Source organism: Vulpes lagopus, chromosome 8 (genome assembly GCF_018345385.1).
Source record: "Vulpes lagopus strain Blue_001 chromosome 8, ASM1834538v1, whole genome shotgun sequence".
Taxonomy (NCBI): Eukaryota; Metazoa; Chordata; class Mammalia; order Carnivora; family Canidae; genus Vulpes; species Vulpes lagopus.
Window position 1 is genome coordinate 127,225,339 of NC_054831.1, and position 26,746 is coordinate 127,252,084.

At 38.6% G+C, this 26,746-nt stretch overlaps 1 protein-coding gene across 18 annotated transcripts in view; it reads left to right on the forward strand.

Annotated features, from left to right (window-relative positions):
* Positions 1-26,746, forward strand: part of EIF4G3 (eukaryotic translation initiation factor 4 gamma 3) — a 336,337-nt gene that overhangs the window by 279,886 nt on the left and 29,705 nt on the right. For 17 of the 18 annotated variants that reach the window (XM_041768194.1, XM_041768199.1, XM_041768195.1 and 14 more), the window contains 9 exons: positions 7,849-7,995; positions 8,435-8,671; positions 9,884-9,988; positions 11,512-11,644; positions 15,904-15,998; positions 18,536-18,629; positions 19,930-20,047; positions 22,758-22,978; positions 24,723-24,832. In XM_041768194.1, coding sequence (XP_041624128.1) covers positions 7,849-7,995; positions 8,435-8,671; positions 9,884-9,988; positions 11,512-11,644; positions 15,904-15,998; positions 18,536-18,629; positions 19,930-20,047; positions 22,758-22,978; positions 24,723-24,832 — 1,260 coding nt within the window. Of the gene's footprint in view, positions 1-7,848; positions 7,996-8,434; positions 8,672-9,883; positions 9,989-11,511; positions 11,645-15,903; positions 15,999-18,535; positions 18,630-19,929; positions 20,048-22,757; positions 22,979-24,722; positions 24,833-26,746 lie in introns of those variants that run through there. The other variant, XM_041768213.1, reaches the window with a different exon arrangement.

Sequence of the window (26,746 nt, forward strand, 5' to 3'; positions counted from 1 at the left end):
TAACTTCTTGGTCATTATCAGTATTTTACTCAGACACCACAAGTTAAATTTCAGGGTCTTTGGCCTGACTCATAATTGTAAGAAATATATAGACCTTTGCCACTGGTCCTGGATTGTCAATGTTGGTCATTCAAAGTAAAAGATTCTAGTTAACCACTGAGTGCTGTAGTATAGCCACGAGTAGTGAGGGTGAGTGGTAGTGGGAATGATAGCAATATTTTTTTTGAGGTATGTGCTAAACTTGTCACATCTAACTCATTTAGTCCTCGAAACCATTCTATTACCACTCTTTCACAAACTTCTCTGAAATTTAGGAAATTGCCTAAATAGGACTTTTGTACTCTAATCTAAAGGTTTTGAGTGTTAATGGTAAAACCTCAAGTAGTGGCCTAGATCAGTTTTCAACCAAGCGTGGTTTTGTTCTTCAGGGGACATTGGACAATGTCTGGAGACATTTTAGGTTCTGACTCCTGGCATCTTCCTGGGTAAAGGCTCAGAATGCCTAAACACCTTACAGAGCATAAGATAGCCCCCTACAACAAAGAATTATCTGACCCAAAATGTCACTAGTGTCGAAGTTGAGAACCCTAGCCTAGATTGTTGACATTTTAAGATTCAGAAGGATACTTGTTCTCAGTTTGGAGCTGGGTTTTTTTTTGTTTGTTTGTTTGTTTGTTTGTTTGTTTGTTTTGTTGTGGTTTTTTTTTATTTTTTTTAATTCATGAGAGACAGAGAAAGAGGCAGAGACACACAGGTAGAGGGAGAAGCAGGCTCCATGCGGGGAGCCCAACGTGGGACTCCATCCCGGTGTCCAGGATCACGCCCTGGGCCAAAGGTGGTGCTAAGCCACCCAGGCATCCCCACAAAAGGGATTTTAAATGGAGGTATGTGATCCATGTGAATGACTTGGAGGCAGAAAAAAGGTTTAAAAACAGCTCCAGGGCAGCCTGGGTGGCTCAGCGGTTTAGCGCCTGCCTTCAGGCCAGAGCATGATCCTGGAGTCCTGGGATGGAGTCCCACACTGGGCTTCCTGCATGGAGCCTGCTTCTCCCTCTGCCTGTGTCTCTGCCTCTCTCTGTGTCTCTCATGAATAAATAAATAAAATCTTAAAAAAATAAATAAAATCCCTTTCATGGGACGCCTGGCTAGCTCAGCAGTTAAGTGGCTGCCTTTGACTCATGGCATGATCCCTTGGTCGGAGATCGAGTACCGCATCGGGCTTCTTGCAGGGAGCCTGCTTCTCCCTCTGCCTATTTCTCTGCCTCTCTTTCTCTCTCTGATTCTCATGAATAAATAAATAAAATCTTTAAAAAGTAAAAATAAAATCCCTTTCGTTACTTTGTAGGGATTATATAGATGAAGGCTAGAGAATACAAGTATATTGTGTGTCAGTTTTTCACGATGACCTAAGGAGTAGGCTTTTCAGAAATTCTTTAGATTTACAGAGGAAATTGATGTAATAGTTTTGGATTTCCCAAGTTGCTCTGTAAATGCCATATTTATTATGCACACAGAGACAGGCATGTATACAACTGCCTGCTTCTATAGAGCTGTACTAAGTAAAACCTCTGGCATCTAAGGCTTATGGACATCGTAAGAAAATAGGAGACTGCCTCTGGAGTATGTTGCTGCTTCTATTAGTTCAACTAGGAGTGTCTAAAGAGGCTTACAAGCCCCCTTTTACAAACTGCAAGGCATTTAACTAGAATTCAGTACTTCTCTTAGGAGGAGGAGAATTGAATTGAATGGCAAATGGAGAATTGTGAACAAGAGAGTGTTGTCCTGTATCTAAATCTGTAGTTAAAAATTTTAGTTGGATTGTTGGTAATTTTAAGTTGCTGTGTTTTTGTTTAAATCATAATTCAAATCAAAATCCATATCTCAGGAACCCCAGAAGCTTGTAAACTCCTCAGAGCAGAATACTTTTTCTTCTATTTTGTTTTTTCACTGCTAAATTCCCAGTGCCTACAATAGTTCCTGGCACATCATAGACTCTCAGGTATGTGTTGTAAGTGGGTATATAACAATAACAATTTGAATTTATTTTATGCCCAAAGTCTCTTTTGGGGGACTGGTTTGGTTTTGTTTTTTGCTTTTATTTCTTTTTTTTAAAGATTTTATTTATTTATTCTTGAGAGACAGAGAGAGAGAGAGGCAGAGACAAAAGCAGAGGGAGGAGCAGGCTCCATGCAGGGAGCCCAATGTGGGACCCTATCCTGGGACTCCAGGATCACACCTGGGCTGAACTTGGTGCTAAACCAGTGAGCCATGCGGGCGCCCTGTTTTTTACTTTTTATCTCTGCTTGTGGCAGGCATGTATACCTTATCTATAAAGATAGACACTAAAGACAGATTTTTGAGGACATTCTGTGTCCTGTTATGCCATCTCCAGAAGTTTCAGTGTTGCCACTGCTCAAGTGCTTTAAAGCAAGACACGCAAAGAATGGCAGGATTGAGTATATAGTAAGAAATACTAAAAGAAAGAAGGAGACATACTTAAATCTCATCAGAAATAAAGCCTGGAGTATAGACCAGGAAAGTTAGCCTTGGGCAACAGCCAAGTGTCTGGAGTCAACTGGAGGAGGAGGTGGAATGTTCAGTCAACCTGATGAAAGATGAAAAATGCTTTGAAGAAATGTTGAAAAATTACTTATCCTTTCATAACTCTCTTTTGAATCTTGTGGGCATCTCTCAGAACTACATATCTCTTCAGATGTTTCTAACCAGAGATACAGTTTGATAGATGTTTTTGTAGTACATTCAGAGTATGTAAATTCGTTCAGCTTTAATAAGTGACTTCACTAAGGTCAAAAATAAAACTACTGATGGAGGGTACTATGTCACCATGGACTCGTGAGTGACAGTTGGACAATTGATTTTTACTCTTCACTTCATACGTATTTTTTTTTAAGATTTTATTTATTTATTCATGTGAGAGAGAGACAGAGAAAGAGAGAGAGAGAGAGAGAGGCAGAGACACAGGCAGAGGGAGAAGTAGGCTCCACGGAGGGAACCCGATGTGGGACTCAATCCTGGATCTCCAGAATCACACCCTGGGCTGAAAGTGGCGCTAAACCACTGAGCCACCTGGGCTGCCCCATATCATATGTTAGAATTAGCATGGGGGTGCTACTACATTACACTAGTCATTCCAAATATTTTACCTCAGACCAGAACATGCTTCAGGAGCAAAATGGCTCCTGGGCCATGTGTTCCCACTAGAATTGCTATGTTCTAAGACAACTTTGAAAATCCGGAGCATGCTAAATGTGGCCAGGGCTGGTCCTTTCATTTTCTGGTCCTTTCATTTTCTAGTCTCTTATTTGGCTACCATAATTAACACACAACTGACAGCCCTTACTGATTCTCTGGAGTTTGATCCTTTTAAGGACAAGTATTTATCCTCAACACTAGCAAATATATCAGCAGTACAGGCCCTGTTGCTTAAAGAAAATGACTATGTGAGGCTGACAACATTTTTGTCTAGATTGCTCGGTTACTGGTATGTGGACAGGTCTCATCCCAATATGAGATGATACACTGTTAGTTTACAGTGTAATATGTCACACTCTTAGTTTACAACTGTGTAAAAATGAAAAGCCACATTCCCTCCAGTGTATCTAGCTTATCAGACAGCCTTCCTGAAATACTCTCCCTGACTCCCTTCCTGAGAAACCATCTCAAACAACCCATTTAAAACATATGTCTAATAAATAAATAAATAAGTGAATAAGTAAATAAATAAAATAAAACACATGTTTTGATTGTGGACTACTGCTAAATGAAAATTATAGCTGTCTAAAGGATCTTAGACTCACTGTTTCTCACTGTTGCACATCACCTTTCATTTTTGCTATTATCCATGATTACCCTGCAAACATCTACCTTGTTCATTGTTGTGGACTATATGTTTGTGTTTCCCACCCTTAATTCATTTGTTGAAGTTCTTCCCATCAATCTGCTGGTATAAGTAGGTAGGGCCTTTGGAAGATAATTAGGTTTAGATGAGGTCATAAGGGTGGAGCCTTTAAGGTGAGATTAGTGCCTTTACAAGAAGAGGAAAAGGGATGCCTGGGTGGCTCAGTGGTTGAGGGTCTGCCTTCAGGTTATGATCCCAGGGTCCTGGGATGGAGTCCCATATTGGGCTCCCCGTGGGAGCCTTCTCCCTCTGCCTATATCTATCTGCCTTTCTCTGTGTGTCTCTCATGAATAAATACATTTTAAAAATAATAATAATAAGAGGAAGAGACACTGGAGCTTCCACTGCCACTACTTGAGGATACAGGAGAAAGCAGCTGTCTGTAAATCAGGAAAGGGATGTTCACCAAAACTAAATCTACTGACACTTTAGTCTTGGACTTCCAACCTCGAGAACTTTGAGAAATAAATGTCTGTCATTTAAGCTTCCATTCTATTGTAGTTATTAAAGCAGCCCTCACAGACCGAGACATCCACTCTTTGTGTCTCTTCTATTTCATTGGGTTTCCTGACCAATCAATGTCCAGCAGACAACCCAGGCTGACTTAATAATGCCATGACCCTGTTGAATTTATCATCTCAAGTACCAAGAAGTTACCATGCGTCACCATTCTCATAGAATATGTTCTCACTGGCCTATTTCCATATTTCCACCACCCTATTAATCATCCCCAAGGATATTAAAACCATGTTCCAAAATAAGTCCTTAGGAGGTTGTGTAACTAGACATTCATTCACACAAGATTTGTATAATTGCACACCTGTGGCCATTCTGCTAGTTATTTAATTTTAGTATTTCCATTTAGTTATATCTAAAAAGCTTCTCTACAATCATTTTTTAATATGTGTACATGTGAAATCTACTGTGATCATCATTTTGAGATAGTAGATATTCATATCTCTTGCCGTTTGTAGATTTCTCTCTAATTTCTTATTGGGCTGACTTTGCTTATATACATTCTTTGGCACCCATGTTATTACAATTTAGATTGCTCTTTTTAATCATAAACATGTCAAGTGCAGTTCTAAGGATATAAGCATAGCTATGTTAGTTGATTAGACTCTTACAATGTGCCAGCCACTATCATTTGAATTACTTAAACTAATCTCCTGTAATCCTTCCATCAGTCCTAAAAGATGTTATCATCCTCATTTTAGAAAGAAATAGAGGTTTGGTGAAACTAAACAACTTGACCAAAGACACCTGGCAGAGCTGGGATTAGAACTGTTTCCAAAGTTCCTGTTTCAACAGCTATTTTATAATGTCCTTCAGTCTACAGTCATTGGAACATCTCCTTTTGTAGATGAAGGGACTGAAGCTCAATGTTCAGTGTTTCAAATATCCCATTCTTGTCTGTAATTTACAAAGTGCTTCTGCTCAACCTGTTTCATTGAATATAGCTGCACTCTAGGGTGGACTTTGGGTACTGTGTCTCCTTTGTTTTGGAGGATGAAACTGAAACTTGAGTTAAAAGAATTGCCTTTATTTAAAAGTGAGTCAGCATATCTTCCATTCCTTAACCCAACACTTTGAAAATACCCTTCCCTATGTAAAAGGTCTAAAAGGCATAGTTTTTTTTTTTACATCTTTTGAGTAGGAAAAGCTCTCCCTTGCTTTGTGTTATTTCTACTTGCTTCCTATAAAGGAAACTCCCTGAGTTGTATTTATTTAATTTTATTCATTTTCATTCTGGTTCCTCTCACCATGAGAGTGTGGCTTGGATTTTCATAGTGTTGTCCATATTATTTCCATTTTCTGCACAATGCCATCCATAATACAAGAAACATCTCTTTAGACTGATAGTGGCCCAGCTGATTTTTGTTGTACCAATTATGTCCATAGTATTAATGTAGATGATGCTGGTAAATATATGAAGAATCTGGATAGAACTTCTTGGGTGGTTTATTCTTATAAAGTAGCAAATTGGAAACAAATGCTGGAGATTTTTTTCTATTGATTTTTTAAAGTTTTAGTTTGTTCTGGAACCTAATACCATGTTGTTGTTCTATTGTGTACTACCTTGCCCATGGATACGCTTTCTGGTTCTCTTTTGTAGTACATTGTTACAGGTTCTGGGCCCTAAATACAGTCAACCTTTGGCTTTACCTTTGGCAAGCCTTTGTTTTCATGTAGTATTTCTTTTCTTGAAAGATGATTCAATGCCTGCCATCCTTTGTAATTGTGGAATAGGCCTGAGTATGAAATTATGTATAGTCACTTTAATTTGTTTGGCCTGAATTTGGAGATGAGAACATGTTAGCATTTTTATGCTTGTCAAAAGAAATATTTTACAATCTTACCCTCTTCCTGACTTAATATTTTCTGCTGAAAAAGAGTTTAATGAAACACTTGGTTTCTTGGTTGGTTAGAACTGGACTTGTTGGAACAGCTGGCCGGCTTAGTTGGTGGAGCCAGTGACTCTTGATCTCAGGGCTGTGAGTTCAGTTCCAGCCCCATGTAGGGTGTAGAAATTACCTAAAAATAAAATCATTAATAAAAAGGAACTGGACTGTTAAATGGTCTTTCATATGTTGTAGGGAATCTGTTGGAGAGTATGTCCCATCAGTTTTAGCACAAATAGAATCATAGTCCTCATTTTCAAAAAGTTTCTCTAGCCATTCAACCTTAATCAGCAGCTGTCCAAGTTCATTCTGGTTGATAACATTAACTCTTTTGTGAGTATAAATACAATGCATTCTGTTTTGTTTTGTTTTTTATCATTCTCTAAACCTAAGGCAAAGACCAATGCATTTCAGAACTTTGGGAGCCAGTTTATGATACCAGAAAAACCATTTTGCCGTGTTGTGTGATAGCTGTTCAAAATTTTGCTCAGGGTGATTACATGTGTAAAATGGTAAATTTTAGTTTCTCACTGCACCAGTCTACTTTCTTAGAAGAATATCTGTGTTTAGTTACACATAACCTTGAAGATGTGAGCTATTGCTGTTACTAGAAAGTAGTTCTGAGACTTGAATGGAAATCTTGTGAGCATCTTGCCTCCACATGGTCTAACCCTTCCAGGCTGGGTCTTCCTGTGTATCAAAAGAATGTTTCTTAGGTGGCCATTTTTTAGACTGAACTTTTGGAAAACTAGTATTTTCTTTCGGCACATAAGAAATAATCGGGGGATCCCTGGGTGGCGCAGCGGTTTAGCACCTGCCTTTGGCCCAGGGCATGATCCTGGAGACCCGGGATCGAGTCCCACATCGGGCTCCCTGTGCATGGAGCCTGCTTCTCCCTCTGCCTGTGTCTCTGCCTCTCTCTCTCTCTGTGTGACTATCATAAATAAATAAAAATTTTAAAAAAGAAGAAGAAATAATCAGTAAACATAGTATATTGATAGTCAAAGTAAGTACCAGCATCACAGTGTTAATGATGTTCCCCTGAAGACAAGATATCTCAAAAATCCTCAAATTTGTCCTCACACCCGCCCCCTCTGCTTCTTTCTAGAATAAGGATCCCACCCACAACAGTTTTCCTATGGCCATGCTTTTATGTCATTTCTGTTTGTTCCTTTAAACAAAAGTACCTACAATGGTAGTAAGGAAAACCGAGGTAAAACCCTATAGAGTTACAAAAGGTCTAGATAAGAGCAGAATTGTAGTTGTTATTAATAAGACATGAATTTCAAAGTCAGCTAGAGGCTCAACCAGCCATAAAGATATAATACATTTATATGAGAGGAATGTATATCTTTTCTGTATAAAATTGCAGACCTCTTACCACTAAAACATGAAATGTGTAAAGCTAAATTGTGTACTTCTTATCAAAGCTTACCTGTAGTTCAATAATGAAAATAGATGTTTTGAAAGAATCATCAAATGTCATAAGTAATCTTAATGATTTTACAATTTCCTGTATGGATACAGCTGAAAGTGCCCATGGCAGACAAACCTGGTAACACAGTGAATTTCCGGAAGCTGCTACTGAACCGTTGCCAGAAGGAGTTTGAAAAAGATAAAGCAGATGATGATGTCTTTGAGAAGAAGCAGAAAGAGCTCGAAGCTGCCAGTGCTGTGAGTATTTTCACAAAAAGGGAGCGTGCTTGTCCTCTCTTTGTGTTGTTGAATAGAATTTTCATGAAGCCTGTTATATCTTCCTGCTACTTCAGTAGATGCCTGTGGCCTTTTTTTCATGTGGAAACATATTGAAGTTTAGAGGAATGCTTTATTCCTTTTAGTGCCACCTGTTACAGCCACTCAACCTTCTAAGATAGGAATTCAGAGCCCAGATTTCAGAGAGGTCATTGAGTTCCAGAAATCTCCTGAAAAAAATGGAAAGTTTTGGGTGTAGCTCAGTTTTCTGAGGAGAAGATCTGCAGTTGCTATCAGACTCTCAGTGTACCCATGCCTCCCACAAAGGGATAAGACTGTGAGTCAGAGTGTATATTCTTAGCCTCTCCTATGGAATATGGTTGTCTTCATCAAGCTCCTATTACTCTTCCATACACAACAGCCAGAGGAGAAGACAAGGCTTCATGATGAACTAGAAGAAGCAAAGGACAAAGCCCGGCGGAGATCTATTGGTAACATCAAGTTTATTGGGGAACTCTTCAAACTCAAGATGCTGACAGAAGCCATCATGCATGACTGCGTGGTAAAGCTGCTGAAGAACCATGATGAGGAGTCCCTGGAGTGCTTGTGCCGCCTACTCACCACCATTGGCAGAGACCTGGACTTCGAGAAGGCAAAGGTGAGTACCCTGGTCTCAGAAGCACCCAGCATGGCCTCTGTCAGTTGCAGAAAAACTAGAACCATTAACAAGAGTATACCATGTCACCCTGGCAGTCTAGGCTGCTACTTTGTCTTCTTTTGCCCTTTTTTTTTTTTTTTTTTTAAGATTTTATTTATTCATGAGAGACAGAGAGAGAGAGAGAGGCAGAGGGAGAAGCAGGCTCCATGCAGGGAGCCCGACATGGGACTTGATCCCCGGTCTCCAGGATCACGCCCTGAGTTGAAGGCGGTGCTAAACTGCTGAGCCACCCAGGCTGCCCTTCTTTTGCCCTTTTCATTATCAGTGTTTGGCCACTGAGCTCCGTACCATCTCTCCATCATGGTCAGAAGTGAAGAAGGTCCCAAATGATATAAAGGCCAATTTATGAATTGTTCAGGTTATATGTCACTTGTCCTTTCTCTGCGTGACCATTTCACAGATCATTTGCATGTATAGCAAATGGCAGAAATAAGAGAATAGAATAGATATTGTGGGTCAGGACTGACGTGATATGGAAGTGAATATCCAGTAGTTTTCTTAAGTTTATGCCTGAATTAAGCACAGGGCTATCTAACCATAATTTTAAAAAATCATTAACAGTATTATGTCTCAAATATAACATGGTGCTCCCCAAGTAAAGGGTAGGAGAATTAGAAATGCTTCAAAGAAATATCAGATGTTTCATAAAATCTGAATCAGCTGAGATTGTCTGTAGCAAAAAAATCCAAATATCAGTGGTTTATGCAAGACTTAGGTTTATTTCTTACTCATGTAAATCAACTTCATACAGAAGTGAGAAGTCTGAGGCTGGTCTCGTGGCTCAGAGATGATAATTGGTCTAGTTCCTCCAGCCTCACTTTCTGTCATCCCCAAGATATAACCCTTGTCCTTACCATTCTCAGCAGAGAAGATTGGAAAGGGGCAAGGGACACAGCCACCTCTCTCTTAAGGAAGGTTCCAGGGGCTGCAGCATGTCACTTCCATTTATATTGTTTACCTGTGATTAGTCACATGACTACAGCCCTTGGAATACATAACCTTTATTTTGGGCATGATATGCTCAATTAAAAATTCTACCTCATTATCATTTGGATATAAGTTGTATTCCTAAGCCATTTAAAACTTCTATATGGTAAACTTACACTCAAATTCCTCAGGCAGGATTTTATAGAATGATTTTGTCTCTTGTAGCCACGTATGGACCAGTATTTTAATCAGATGGAGAAAATTGTGAAAGAAAGAAAAACCTCATCTAGGATTCGATTCATGCTTCAGGATGTAATAGACCTAAGGCTGGTAAGTAGAAAAATGTAAGGCAACTACTCTAGTCTCTTTTAAGGAATTGGGTTGGAGGGGATGTCCTAGTATGTACATGTGTAAAAAATGCTACAGGAAGGAATTCTGGAAATGCATTGATGCACTTCTGTGACAGAACTGTGTGAAAGGATACAAAGGTAGTATACCTACCTGCCTATTACATTTCTTCTCTCTCCACTCATCAAACCACATGGCATTTTTGAAATCAGCCATTCTGAATTCAAACTGTGATCACTTAAATTTAGTTTTAGGGTGCTAAATCATCAGGAGTCCTCATCTTCAAAATGATTATATTTAACTTCTCTGAGTCTTACATTTTTATCTCTAAAGTGGGGATGTTGCCTACCTTGCACATATGTTGCAAAGCTTCAATGAGGTGATTAGGTAAAGTGCCCACCTCATAGGAGATGTTGGTGTTTTGTCTCTTATTTTTATTCCTGTACATTCTCCTCTTCTGCTGTTGCTGCTTCCCATTTTTCATTTTAAGTCCTATAGGGAATATACTGCAGCTGATCCTAGAGAAAGAGAACGCAGGCCGTATTTCTTCCCTGCCCTATATTTAGACCAGATAACACTGATGGTGATTCTTTATCTTACTAAAGGTTAAATGTGACCTCAGGATTCTTCTTATTACCAAAGCCACTACCAGATGATCAGAATTTGTGTGCTAATAACTATTTGCCATCCTTGCCTCTAACAAATGTAAAACTTCTTCACCCATGCCCTCAATTACTTGTACCTATATCAGGTGTTGGAATTATGGCTGGAAAATAAAGGGAGAAGAATAAATGTGATTAAACAACTTGTCTTGTTCTTAATAGTATAGGGCAGAGAGTGGCTCTTTGTGCAGGGTATCAGAACCATGATATATGAGGAATGAAAAATGCTAGTCATCCTTGATTTAGAGCCTCCATGGAATGTGATTTGAATTAGGTATCAATAACCCAGATTAAGGCAAGACGAAACCCTGAGGTTTCTTGATTCCTTTTCTGACTCCTCCTCACAAATATAGAAGATAATGTTTCAAAAATACATTTGGATCCATTTTTCACTCTTTTTATTCATTGGCTATTAGAATACTCAGCATATAGTAGTTCACGTTGATTGAGACTAATTTAATTCTTTTCTTTTAAGATTTATTTATTTGAGACAATGAGAGCATGCAGGGAGTGAAAGGCAGAGGTAGAAGAAAAGAGAGAATCTCAAGCAGACTACACGCTGAACACAGAGCCTAATGTGGGCCTCAATCTCATGACCCCAAGATCATGACCTAAGCTAAAATCAAGAGTCTCATGCTTAACTGAGCCACCCAGGCACCGAGATTGGTTCTCTCTCACCCGAAAAATGCACATAGTGCTATCTCTTAAGATGAAAAACTGCTATACTACAGATTTTAAAGTTCTTTTACACTTTTCCTGCAGTGAGAAGTATGAAATAGATTTTCAGATTTTTGTCATGTTTATTTTTTGTTTTCTGGCTAATAATGTTTTCTCCTTTTATAGTGCAATTGGGTATCTCGAAGAGCAGATCAAGGGCCTAAAACTATTGAACAGATTCACAAAGAGGCTAAAATAGAAGAACAAGAAGAACAAAGGAAGGTCCAGCAGCTCATGACCAAAGAGAAGAGAAGAACAGGTGAGGAGTGGAGTCCACTGGGGTGTTAGGGAAACTAGAGAGATGAGGGACAGATGTTTTAGAATTCTTCGTTTAGATCTGAAATGACCTCAGAAAGAATAAACCCAAGAATAGAGTGGTAATTGGTAAGTGAAGCAGTGTCAACCTAGAGCCTGGTTTTTAAGTAAAAGCCACGAATGCAGAACTCAATATGGTTTGAATACTTTATAGTCAGTAATCAACAAGACTTTACTCAGTATATTCTGTATACTCAGTATTGGTGAGGGATATGAAAAGAAGTGGAAGATACAGTTTCTTTTCTCTGAAAGCGTATAGTTTTTCTGGGAAGGCAAAACTAATAAGGGAATATTTTTCAAATAAATAGAAGATAATACCAATTATGAAATGTAATCTCAATTAAGTTTTAGGGACCCCTGGGTGGCTTTGGCTCAGGGAATGATCCTGGATCCAGGGATTGAGTCCCGCATCGGGCTTCCTATGAAGAGCCTACTTCTCCCTCTGTCTGTGTCTCTGCCTCTCTCTCTCTCTGTGTCTCTCAGGAATAAATAAATATCTTAAAAAAAAAAAAAAGTTTTAAAACTCAGAGGAAAAATAAATAAAACTCAGAGGAGAAGAAGGAAAGCTAGAAGAGATCTTTATTTGAGAAAGGCACCTTTGAGCTGGGTCCTGGTGGATGGTAAATATTTGGAAGAAAAGGAGTCATTTTAGTCATGAAATTAAAATATGTATGTAAAGAGGCAAAGAGAAGCCTGATTGGAGCAAAATTTAAGTATTCACAATCAGTGGGAAAATGTTTGTTTGGAAGAATGGAGCCAGATTAAGAACTTTTGACTTGATAGATGGTTGACATTAAGAAGCGATCTTAAGAGATCCCTGGGTGGCGCAGCGGTTTAGCGCCTGCCTTTGGCCCAGGGCGTGATCCTGGAGACCCGGGATCGAATCCCACGTCAGGCTCTCGGTGCATGGAGTCTGTTTCTCCCTCTGCCTGTGTCTCTGCCTCTCTCTCTCTCTCTGTGTGACTATCATAAATAAATAAAAAATTAAAAAAAAAAAAGCGATCTTAAGATCTTAAGTTTTCGAACAAAAGGATAATGTCATGGTAGCAGTGTGTAAATAAAACAGGCCTATGTGTTTTAAGTGATGAATAAAAGGGGTACACAACTCAGAAATGTTACTGTTGCTGAAATCATGGTAACAATAATTATAAAAGGAAGAAATGGGGAAAAATATGAAAGGTGAAATAGAAGGCATTTTATACCTGAGAAAATAGAAAGTTCATGGACTAAATTTAAGAACAATGGACGAGGAAACCTTTTCTCAGCAGGGAAATGATCATTCTTCTCATAAGCCTTTATTTTGAGGTGGCAGGAGGGCATCCAAATAGGACCACTCATTTGTCCACTGTGCTGTTACGTGAGTATTGTAGTTACTGGGTCATGTAAGTGTGATGGTTGAGAGCATAGACTCTGGAGCCAAACTATCTGATTTTAAACTTTAGCTCTCCTAGCTGTATGACCTTTCACAAGTCGCTTAATATGTAAAATGGATTTAATCACTGTTTCTAGGATTTGTGTGAGGATGAAGTGAGGTAAATAATATGTATAGTGTTCAGCTTAGCAACTGGCACTTGATACTCAATAACCACATAGCTATTATTTATCACAGACAGTAGAGCTCATAGTGAAGTTACAAGAAATGAATCCTCCATGAAAGAAAGTGTACTTAAGTTTCATGGGACACCATACTTCCTCACCTTCTTCACTCTAGTACTTAGCATAGTGCCTTTCACGTAATGATTTCTATTTATTTTTGAACTAGATTGAAAGCCCAATCCATGGAAGATGTCCATAGAAGATGTCTTTTCTAATAAAAGAAAAGAACTCTTGGAAAAGTGACAGATAAAAAACAAGTGCAGAGGAAGGAGCACTAGGATATAAGAAACAGGAAACAAGTTTGTTCATGATCAGTAATGTCAGCAAAAAGAGTGTCACGTATTTGAGGATCAGAAAAAATTTGGATAGATAATTTGGTCTTTCATTCAGCAAATATTAAGTGCCCATTACTTAATAGGAGAGACAAAATCCCTTCCTTCATGCAGCTTCCATCATACCAGGGGGACAGATAAAAAATGCTTGTATGAAATACATAATTTTGTCAGATCACTTTGTTCTAGAAAAAAAGATAAAACAGAGAGGAATATGAGTGGTGCCAGGTTTGGTGGGTAAAGGTACAATTTTAAATAGGGTAAAGTAAGTATGAAAGAATTAAGCCATGGTGGATATCTGGGGAAAGGTTTTTAGGCAAAAGGAATAGTAAGTAAAAGGCCCTGAAATAGCATTTTCAGGGAATCGCAAGGAGGCCAGTGTGGCTGGAGCAAAGAGCATTGGAAGATGGGGTTTGAAAGACCCCAGTAATCAGTAATCAGGGGGCCTGATTACTCAGACTTTGTAGGCCATTTAGAAGGAATCTGTTTTTTTGTCTGAGTGAGATGGAGAGATAACAGGAATGTTTTGAATAGAGAAGTGACAGGACCTGACTCATGCTTAATTAGAGTCCTGCTGGCCACCATGATGCAAAATAGTTGATGGGGGAAGCAGTTGAGTTCATGAAGATGTTTTAGTACTAATCAATGAAATGTTGCTAGAGAAAACCAAAACAATGGTGTTGGTAATAATAAGATGAGCTAAATGCTGAATATATTGTAAAGGTTGAACTGACAAGATTTGCTGGCAAATTGGGTGCCAATGTGAGAGAAGTAGGAATCGGGTTTCTACCTGAGCAGCTGATAGGTTGGAGAAGCAGGCTTTAGGGGAATGATGGAAGTATATGTGTCATTTGACACCATTAGGCAAAATAAACTTTAATGATTTCCAACTGATTTCTCCTGAAATTCTAATCATGAGCTATAAACACTAGAATGGGCCCTCCTGTGTCTAGCACTGAATCTCTATTCATTAGGTTCAGTTTCTCCTAGGTCAGTGTGTCTCATGGTATTCCTGTGTGATATTTTCGTGTCATCCTGGGCATTAAAAAGACTTTCAGCAGTGCTTTACAATCTCTTTTGTCCTTTTCTTTGATTTTGATTGGAGCTGCTGAGTTGAAAATACTGTTTACTCTTTTTTTTTTTATAAATTTATTTTTTAATGGTGTTCAATTTGCCAACATATAGAATTACACCCAGTGCTCATCCCATCAAGTGCCCCCCTCAGTGCCCATCACCCAGTCACCCCCACCCCCTGCTCACCTCCCCTTCCACCACCCCTAGTTCGTTTCCCAGAGTAAGGAGTCTTTCATGTTCTGTCTCCCTTTCTGATATTTCCCACTCATTTTTCTCCTTTCCCCTTTATTCCCTTTCACTATTTTTTATATTCCCCGAATGAATGAGACCATATAATGTTTGTCCTCCGCTCATTGACTTATTTCACTCAGCATAATACCCTCCAGTTCCATCCACGTCGAAGCAAATGGTGGGTATTTGTCGTTTCTAATGGCTAAGTAATATTCCATTGTATACGTAAACCACATCTTCTTTATCCATTCATCTTTCGATGGACACCGAGGCTCCTTCCACAGTTTGGCTATTGTGGACATTGCTGCTATAAACATCGGGGTGCAGGTGTCCCGGCATTTCATTGCATCTGTATCTTTGGGGTAAATCCCCAGCAGTGCAATTGCTGGGTCATAGGGCAGATCTATTTTTAACTCTTTGAGGAACCTCCAGACAGTTTTCCAGAGTGGCTGCACCAGTTCACATTCCCACCAACAGTGCAGGAGGGTTCCCCTTTCTCCGCATCCTCTCCAACATTTGTGGTTTCCTGCTTTGTTAATTTTCCCCATTCTCACTGGTATGAGGTGTTATCTTATTGTGGTTTTGATTTGTATTTCCCTGATGGCAAGTGATGCAGAGCATTTTCTCATGTGCTTGTTGGCCATGTCCATGTCTTCCTCTGAGAGATTTCTGTTCATGTCTTTTGCCCATTTCATGATTGGATTGTTTGTTTCTTTGCTGTTGAGTTTAATAAGATCTTTATAGATCTTGTAAACTAGCCCTTTATCTGATATGTCATTTGCAAATATCTTCTCCCATTCTGTAGGTTCTCTTTTAGTTTTGTTGACTGTATCTTTTGCTGTGCAAAAGCTTCTTAACTTGATGAAGTCCCAATAGTTCATTTTTGCTTTTGTTTCTCTACTGCTTACTTTTTGACTGCCAAACTGATTTGAGGTATATGATAGAGTGGCTTGCTCTATTCTCCCTGCAGGTGTCCAGAGAGTGGATGAAGGTGGATGGAACACTGTACAAGGTGCCAAGAATAGTCGGGTACTAGACCCCTCAAAATTCCTTAAAATTACTAAGGTGAGTATGACATTTAAAACACAACTTAAAATAGCTTGATAATGTAACTCTCAAAATTATTTCTTGCTCACATAAAATAGCCATATGGCAGATTTTATAGAGGAGTGGTTTTTTTTAGTGCAGATGCTTTTCTGCACGTCAGTATTTTTTTTTTTTAATTTTATTTATTTATTCATGAGAATGCACAGAGAGGAGAGAGAGAGAGGCAGAGACACAGGCAGAGGGAGAAGCAGGCTTCATGCAGGGAGCCTGACATGGACTCGATCCAGGGTCTCCAGGATCACACCCTGGGCTGCAGGCGGCGCTAAAACGCTGAGCCACGGGGGCTGCCCTGCATGTCAGTATTGATCCCTGTTTTCTTATATAATTGTCCTGGTGTTAATCCTTTTCATTTCTTAAAGGACTTACTAAGCAGGAAGTGACTAGTTTAATTCTTAAAGTTATAAGATGCTTGCTATAAGAGAAATGATAATGAAGATGCTTCAGAGGTTATAAATTATAAGCTTTACACAATATAGCCTTAGCCTTAAGAGAAAAAAAAAAAAAAAAACCAGCTACCTATTTAAGCCTAACTTGAAAGGAATCAATGGTTTGCCATTTCCAAGGCCTAAAAGAAAGCACAGAGGACCTACTACTAGAAATCATTCTGTGTTGAAGATTTTATACATTCTACCTTCCTCTCTCTTGAGAATCCATTGGCAGTAAGAGGAAAGAGGTTTCTCTTAGCAGACATTTGCAGCAGAAGTTGATCACTGTCCATCAGGTGAAGAACCTGGAGAACAGAGAAAGTGGCATTATCTTTTGTAAAAGTGGAAACCTCTACAGCCAATGGGTTTTTCCAATCATTTGCAAGTCTAGTTTGATCCTTACTTTGTAAAACAACTTTCCATGGTTTTGAAAATTGGCTGCCTGCCAGTAGGATACTAAAGTCAATCTAAAGCTACTGTGGAGGGATGCCTGGGTGGCTCAGCAGTTGAGCATCTGTCTTTGGGTCATTGGACTTCCTGCATGTAGCCTGCTTCTCTCTCTGCCTATGTCTCTGCCTCTCTCTCTCTGTCCTCATGAATAAATAAATAAAATCCTGAAAAAAAATAAAGCTACTATGGAAACATCAAATGAAAGAAGAGAACTGACAGAAAAAGACTGAGAAAATTGGATGAAGATGGACTATGTCATTTTTGTCTTCATTTCAAAGTATTGTTTCAGGATAGTACATTAAGTCTCTAGATCGCTCTTGATTTTAATTAACTAGGATCCTGTTCTCAAAGATTCTTGTCCATTCGCTGGTTATTGATGTCTCCATGCAGAAATTCCATTACTGAATACAACAATGATTCCCATCGACTCCTGTTTCTAGCAAGAGACTATTTTAACCAAAATCTTAAGAGAATTCATACATCAACCCAACATCTTTGAAAATTACATCAGTACTTAATATTATCTGTGTTTTTAAATATTGTTTCAATTCATGGATGCTATAAAAAAACAATAGTGCTGGTAAAACTACAACATTATTAATATTTTGAAAGTTTGTTAATTTTTAATAAATTTTGTGTGTAGGTACTCTACTCAAATACCTTAGAAAAATACCCTAAAAATATTTCAAAACCATTTAAAAAATAGATTGTTAATTGGGAGAGATTTATGTGAAAGTATGTGGTGGAGCAAGGCAGCACTATTAGAATTTATGAACACTTTTATTACCAAGAGCTACATTTCAGCTTACTGTGGTTTGTGTTTTCTAATTACTACATTATTATAATTCTGTTCACCTGTGGTGAAGTTGTGTTTGGGGATTAAACCCTAGAGAGGCATCTTCACTTCCTAATATTCTATGTTCACTTTTTTCTTATTCCCCTGTATTGAACACTTCCATTCCACTTTTCCATCTTTAGCCCTCACCCTGTTAAGCTTTACTGAAATACAAAATCTTTGTCCTGTCTAACCTATTTTCTGACAGTAATGTGAAGAGATTAAGGGATTAATTTTGTAACATACAAGATTTATTCACTGGCATTACTAAACAGAAGAAATTACCAAAAACTGCTTATATTTAGTTAAATGCTACACCTTCTTAAGGAACCTGAATGCATTCTCCAGACAAGTGGTTCCAAACTGTTTTGTGGATGCTGGATTCCAACAAAGTAGTGCAGGTACCACCAGAATCCCATGTGAATGTGAATAGCTCCATTTTATGTTTCTTAAATTATTCCAAGCACTCTTTTGTTGCTAAGGTTAGTTTTTACTACACCAACGGGAAAAAGAAGATAAAACATTCTAGGAGCTCCTGGGGGATGTCAGTCAATTGAGCAACAGATTCTTGATTTTAGCTCAGGTCAAGATCTCAGGGACATGAGATGGCTTTGGGCTCTTTGCTCAGTGAGGAGTCTGCTTGAGATTCTCTCCTCCCTCTGCCCCTCTCCACCACTCTTGTATGTACTCTCTCTCTCTTCCTAAAATAAATAAATTTTCATGAAAAAGGAAAATAAACCATTCTAGAATTTTCCTATAATTGTTCTTTGGTCACTTACTTACAGCCCACAATTGATGAGAAAATTCAGCTGGTACCTAAAGCACAGCTGGGCAGTTGGGGAAAGGGCAGCAGTGGTGGAGCAAAGGCAAGTGAGACTGGTAAGTATGAAGTGTCCCTTCTTGGGTACTTGGATGTGGTCTATCACTATTCATTTAATAATGAGTTTAGGGAAAGATCTATAGTCAAAGCATGTGCAAACTTACTGGTGTCCCTCACTATGGTATTTAAAATATTTATAATTTTTTTTTTGTTCAGTTAGGCTGTTTAAGACTCTTATGCTCCTTTGTTAAAGTTGATGTTCACAAATTCCATATGATAAGAGAAATTACTAATAACCCAAGTGAAAAAGAAAACTCACTTTGCTAAGGAAAAGAATTGTAAAGGGGAGTTGTAAAAGAGAGTGAAATATTTTTCAAAATCTTTATCAAAAGTCAGATTTTGAGAGATTTGACCTTAGGACTCAAATGTTTAGACCATTACAAACACATTTTTTTAAAGCTAAGAAAGTCCAATGGAAAGTAAAAAACTTCAATGTTAAGCTCCTTTCCATATTTCCCTTCTATTAAGTAATTTTGGCCTTTGATTCTTTAAAAAACTTGTGTTATGCACTTAAGCCCACATGCACAATTTTACTTAATATAAATACATAGGATTTATATTAGTTAACTTCTGTAAGTGAAATATTTTGTTTTGTTTTTGCTTGCCTCCCTCCTTCCCTAAGACTCCTACCCCCCATCACTACCTAACATAAGTAATTGTTTTTAGAGCAGGAAATGGTTGTGATGTACAAAGATTTCTAAGTTTGGGGATTTTTTTTACAGACAAATTCCTTATTTTATTATTATTTAAATATAATTAACATATAGTGTGTTTTCAGTTTCAGAGGTAGAGTTTAGTGATTTATCAGCTGCATATAACCCCCAGTGCTCCTCAAGTACGCTCCTTAATGCCCATCACCCAATTATCCCATCCCTCAGAAAGACAAATTCCTTTTAACATTATACTTCTTAGAGTATGGTCTGTGAACTAGGAGATTGACATCACCTTGTTAGGATTGTTAGAAATACATAGTCTCCACAAGCCATCTTCTTCCCTAGGGAGGCAGATGAATTAGAAGCTGCATTTTAAGGGCACCTGGGTGACCTAGTTGGTTAAGTGTCTGCCTTGGCTCAGGTTGTGATCCCTGGAATCCTGGGATGGAGCCCTGCATCCAGCTCCTTGCACAGCTGGGAGTCTACTGCTCTATCTCCCTCTGTTCCTCCCACCCCTCATGCTGTCACTTGCTGTTTCTCTCCATCTCTCAAATAAATAAAATCTTTAAAAATAAAAAAAGAGAGGCAGCTGCATTTTAGTCATGTGATTTGAATTTTTTTTTTTCTCAATTCTCAACACCTATAGATGCCTTACGGTCAAGTGCTTCCAGTTTAAACAGATTCTCTGCTTTGCAACCTCCAGCACCTTCAGGGTCTACATCATCTACGCCTTTAGAGTTTGATTCCCGACGGACCTTAACCAGGTGAGAAGCCTGAGAAGCCCACTCTTATATTAACACAGGACCGACCTACCTGTTGATGTCTGTTCTCTATCATTCTCTCTCTCTCTCTTTCATACACACACACACACACACACACACACACACACGGAGAGAGAGAGAGAGAGAGACTATGATGATCATCTCTATGACGTGGATAGCTTTTATCCCTAAGATTGATTTTCTTTTTCTTTTCCTCCTTTGATCTTCACATTCTGTGCTTTCTAAGATAAGAATATAATTGGGTGAGGTAGAAAGGTTTGGGATAGGGTAGAAAGGAAGAGCAAGTTACCTGGCAAGTTTCTAATGGTTTGTTCCTTAAGAAACCAGACCTACCCAAACACCCTGGGAGGCTGGTGGAGGACTCTCTAAACTAATGCCTCAGGATGCTCTAGATTAACCTAACACTGTGAAGCACGTGGATTTATTTTTTTAAGACTTCATTTATTTATTCATGAGAGACATAGAAAGAGGCCAAGACACAGGCAAAGGGAGAAACAGGCTCTGTGCAGGGAGCCCAATGTGGGACTCGATCCCCGGTCTCCAGGATCACACCCTGGGCTGAGGGAGGTGCTAAACCGCTGGGCCACCGGGGCTGCCCTGTGAAGCACATGAATAAAGGGCATGACAGCCTACCCATGTTCTTTTGTCACACTCTTCAAGTTATATTTGATGCTCTCTTTTATTTCTCACTATTCTCTGTGTTGTACTGTCTACTTTCATTTTTATAGGATTGATACAGTGAAGTGCTCCGTTGGTTGGTTTACAGAAAATGGATAAGAACTATAGAATAATGACAGAAAACAACATTTTTTTAAAATTTTTACTTAAGTAATCTCTGCACCCAGCATAGGGCTCAAACTCATGACCCTGAGTTACACAATCTACCAAGTAAGCCAGCCACACACCTCAAAATTTTTGATATTATTGCTTTTATTTATTTATTTTTTTTTGATATTATTGCTTTTAGAGCTAAAGTTGCTTTAAGCTCTCAAACTTTTCTCTTATATTATCGTAATCAGTTTGGCTAGGTAGACTTTCTAAACTATGTTACTTTACCTTTGGCTTCTGCAACAAAATTTACTTAGCACAATTCTGCTTTTAATGATGGCTCAGATTGTCATTAAGCATCTTTTGTGCTATTGAGGTATTTGTGGCTCTTTGCCCTGCCATAAATTTCCCCTGATGGCTATGCTCTTTGCATACTTGTGTATGTTCTTTCAGAGGTTAGATCATTATTGTGCCTCTAGTCATTTTCTTTTTTCCCTTTAATTTGCTGCTCCTGATCTGCTATGGGCCAAGGAACTATTTGCCCAAGTGATTAGAATTGTCTAAAAAAAGAGTAGGGGGACACCTGGGTGGCTCAGGGATTGAGCCTCTGCCTTTGGCCCTTTGGATCCCGGGTTCCCAGGATCAAGTCCCCCATCGGGCTTCCTGCGTGGAGCCTGCTTCTCCCTCTGCTTATGTCTCTGCCTCTCTCTCTCTCTTTCTCTCTGTATCTCTCATGAAGAAATAAATAAAATAATTAAAAAAAAAAAAAAAAAAAAGTAGGGAGGGCAGCCCTGGTGTCACAGCGGTTTAGCGCCACCTTCAGCCCAGAGCATGACCCTGGAGACCCGGGATCAAGTCCCACGTGAGGCTCCCTGCATGGAGCCTGCTTCTCCCTCTGCCTGTGTTTCTGCCTCTCTCTGTGTCTCTATGAATAAATAAATAAATAATTTTTTAAAAAATCTTAAAAAAACAAAAAAAGTAGTGAGATAGGAAGATACTCTCTTAAATAAAATGTATGACTTTGTCCATTCAAGACTACATCTGGGGCACCTGGGTGACCTAGTCAGTTAAGGGTCCAGTTCTTGGTTTCAGCTCAGTTTCAGCTCAGGTCATGATCTCAGGGTTGTAGGATTAAACCCCAGTGGGGCTCAGCTTGGAACTCTCTCCCTCTTCCTCTGTCCCTCACCCTTGCACTCTGTCACTCTTTCTCTTTCTAAAATAAATAAATGAGGGATCCCTGGGTGGCTCAGCGGTTTAGCGCCTGCCTTTGGCCCAGGGCGCGATCCTGGAGTCCCGGGATCGAGTCCCGCGTTGGGCTCCCAGCATGGAGACTGCTTCTCCCTCCTCCTGTGTCTCTGCCTCTCTCTCTCTCTCTCTCTCTCTCTCTCTCTCTCTCTCTCATAAATAAATAAATAAATAAATAAATAAATAAGTCTTTAAAATAAAATAAAATTTAAAAATGAATCTTTTTTTAAAAAAACTATTTCTACTACTTGGTTCTCAAAGCATTTTACTTATATTTGAAGTTTCTGAATAAATTAAGAAATTGTAATTTGTAAGATAGTGATACCATGTTTGATATTCTGTCTCTCACCTTTTTAGCTCATACATTCATCACTGTCTTCTTTATTCTTAAAAAAATTTTTAAACTAAAATAAAGAGTTGTCATTGGCATTTTAACATTTTAAGTAGTATACCTTTTAACATTTTTGAAAAACGTAAAAGCATGTTTAACGTTCTCTTGGAAGCACTGATTTTACTTATGTAAATACAATTTGAAGTAGAATTGTTGCCTCACACCTTTGAAGTTATGTGTAAAAAATTACTCTGCATACATTTAGAAAGTCTTGGTATTATTTTATAATTTGAATATATAGGGGATTGGGGTGGTCTTTCTTCTGAAAAGTATGTTTTGTCTTTTAAGTCGTGGAAGCATGGGCAGAGAGAAGAATGACAAGCCCCTTCCATCTCCAGCAGCTCGTCCCAATACTTTCATGAGGGGCGGCAGCAGCAAAGACCTGTTGGACAATCAGTCTCAAGAAGAGCAACGCAGAGAGATGCTGGAGACCGTGAAACAGCTTACTGGAGGCATGGACATGGAAAGGAACAGTGCTGAGACTGACCGAAACAGGGCTCGAGAGTCAGGTGAGAGACTTGATACATACCGATAGGAGATTTGGGCCTTAAATGTGGAATGGAAAATGCAGAGGAGACCTTGTTACTACATAGATTTCAGAATGTTTGTGATAATAACACACAGGTATCTTAAAAGGTAAAAGAGAGCCGTGTAATTTTGTAACATCACTTTCATTTCCCAGGTTACCCTTTTTTCAACAATTTATAAAGTTTCCTCTTTCTATATTAAATGCGATGGTGATGGGTGCCTCTGGCTGTATAGTAAGCAATCTGAATTTCTTACAAGTTCTTGACATAATCCCTCACTTGTGCATTAGAGTGCATGTGCTTTGTAGAGCCCTCAAATATACGGAAATTCTGACATTATTGAGCCACTGCAAGGCAAACCAAAGAGATAATATCAGATCATCTTTTGTTAACTTGATCTTGGTAACATCTGTGGTTTTTGTATATGTTTAGTGTGTATATGATTAGAGGACCAACTCAGATAATGCTCTAAAAATTACTGTCATGAATGTAACCTATCTGTGTTACTGTTTCATCTGTTAAGTGCGGAGAGTAAGTATACCTCCCCTGTAGAATTATCATGAAGATTAATTGAAAGTTAAAACAGGTAAATACTTAGAACATTATCTGATAAATACAGATTGTTCAAAAGGTACTAGATGCCATGATGATGATGACGACGACAATAAAAATAGTTTACATTTTCTGCATCCTTATAATCTTTATTCTGGTTGTTTATAGTTAAACTGGTTGTTTATAATATTTTTATAGTTTTCAAATTTGTTTCAGTATTTAAATGATGTTTCTTAACTATAGTCTCTAAATGGATTCAGAGACAAATTGAAATGTCTTCTCCCAGCTGTAGACTTCATATCATTTAGCTTTAGGGACATGTGTCTTATCTATGGTAGGTATTTGGGGAACATAACATGACAGACTTGAAAATATCTTATGTGTAGTGAATAATGTAGTGCAGCTGCCCTGTGCATGTTTATTGTCTGGTTCATTCGTTTATTCACCACATGCACACTGACTACCTAGTGACTTGCAGGCACTGGATCTCCACTCTCAGCCTTCAGTCTGCTGGGTCAGGAAGACTTACATAATTCCACAAAAGATATTGTATACAAGTATGAGCTGAGAAAAGTGCTATGAAGCTGAGAAGAGCAGAATTCTAAGAGTTCTTAATAAAGGAACTATCTAGAATTGACACAGAAAGATATCAGGGAAAGCTTCACTCAGGTTAATGTTTAATGGACTAGTAGGAGTTAAAATAGGTTTACAGGGAAGGATGGGTATGGAGCAGAGAGAAAGAGCCTCCCAGTGAGGAGGAGCCCATGAGCAGAATGGTTGGTAATAAGTAGGTAAAAACATGGCATGTTCAAGCAGCTGTCAAAGGCCAATGTGTTTGGAGCTCTGTGCGTGATTGTGCAAGCTTCACATGCTCTTCATTGGGGCAGAGGAGAAGAATCAAAATACAGAAAGGAACAAAAAGGCTTTAATTATAAAAGTTTACCATATCTCTATATTCTTTTAGTTGTAGAATATGAAATTACTTGGTATATATCTATGCCACAATAAAATTTCTCTTTTCTAATTATAGGTGCCTTGCCTTATCAAATTTGCATCTATTTTAATGCTTTTGTGGGAAAAATCAATGTAACACATAAATATCGTCAACCATAATCTCATCATTTTAATGATAATTTTTGTCATTTTTATTTTCACGTTTTTTTAACTTTACTAGTAGTGAAACCAGAAATTCCAGCAACATCAACCCCTGCATTGTCAGAATTGGAGATGGAGAGGAAGTCCAAATCTATCATTGATGAATTTCTACACATTAATGATTTTAAGGTAAATGAAATTTCATAAAGAAAGAAAGAAAGGAAGAAAGAAAGAAAGAAAAGAAAAGAAAAAGAAAAGAAAAGAAAAAAGAAAAGAAAGCAACAACATTGAAAACCCCATAAGAGACATAGTAACTTGACTCTGGTCTAAGTCACTTGTCACTAAGACTTAAGAGTTAGTAATCCAAGTCCTACACAGTTAAATTTGAACAACTCTGATGCACTCTTGGCAACTACTCTCTTTTAAATTGATAAAAGAGTTCCCAAGATCAAATGGCAAGAAGGGAGAGTGGCCACCAGTCCATCCCCACAGTGGGATAACCACATTGACTTTGATACTCATGAAGAAAAACCAACACATTATCATTATTAGGCATTGTGTCTATATATTGTTGCCTCTCATGACCTTCATAGTCATTTTATCATCATTCTTTTATTAACTTTGAAGTATGGCTGACATGAGTTTTTATTTCTTAAGTAGAAAACTGAGGCACAAAGGAATAAGCACTGTGTCAGGTTCAGACAGCCTAAGTGAAACATTCAAGACCCAGCTTTGAATCTGCCTTCCTTTACTCCTAGCCTTCTCTTTGATCCTCATTTTAAGATGGTAGTAAATAAGATAAGACATAATGCCCGACTTCATGAGCCCTATACTCTAGTGGCAGAGACAGATCATAAAGACTTAACAGGGGATCCCGAGTGGCTCAGCAGTTTAGCACCTGCCTTTCGCCCAGGGTGTGATCCTGGAGTCCCGGAATCGAGTCCCACATCAGGCTTCCTGCGTGGAGCCTGCTTCTCTCTCTGCCTGTGTCTCTGCCTCTCTCTCTCTCTCTGTCTCTAATGAATAAATAAATAAACTCTAAAAAAAAAAAAAAACTAAACAGATACGTATTTAAATTGTAGTTATAGGGACACCTGGGTGACTCAGTGGTTGAGCGTCTGTCTCCCTTTGGCTCAGGACGTGATCCCAGAGTCCCGGAATCGAGTCCTACATCAGGCTTCCTGCATGGAGCCTGCTTCTCCCTCTTTCTGTGTCTCTGCCTCTCTGTGTGTGTGTGTGTGTCTCTCATGAATAAACAAATAAAATCTTTTTATTTTTATTTTTATTTTTTTTAAATTTTTTTTATTTATTTATGATAGTCACAGAGAGAGAGAGAGAGAGGGGCAGAGACACAGGCGGAGGGAGAAGCAGGCTCCATGCACCGGGAGCCCGATGTGGGATTCGATCCCGGGTCTCCAGGATCGGGCCCTGGGCCAAAGGCAGGCGCCAAACCGCTGCGCCACCCAGGGATCCCTAAAATCTTTTTAAAAAAATAAATTGTAGTTATAGTAAATACCAAAAGACCTATAGGTTCTTAGGAAGATCATATAATAAGATGTAGTTGAGGGATCTGGAGTCAACAAAAGCTTATCTGTTAAATAAATAAAATTAGTTTTCAAAAAAAAAAAAAAGAAAAGGAAAGAAAAGAAAAGAAAAAAAAGAAAATTAGTTTTCCAGGGGCCTGGCTGTCTCAGTAGAGCAGGTGACTCATGGTCTCAGGGTTTGCAGGTTCAAGCCCCGTGTTCAATATAGAGATTACTTAAAATTAAATGTTTAAAAAAATAATAAAAGTTAGGCTTCTAGCTTCAGAGCATTAACTATATCTTATGACTTTTAGCATATTAGTATGATATTCTAACAGCTTACAGAATACATCCTATGAAAGATGTTTTTTCTAGCATCTTAGTAGGTGCTATTATTATTTAAAAATTGGGGTACCTGAGTGACTCAGTCGGTTAAGTGTCCGACTTGATTTCAGCTCAGGTCATGGTTTCAGGGTCCTGGGATGAATTACCACATCATACTCCCTGCTCAGCAGGGAATCTGCTGAGTATTCTCTTTCTCCTTTCCTTCTACACCTCCCCCAGTTTGCATTGTGTTTGT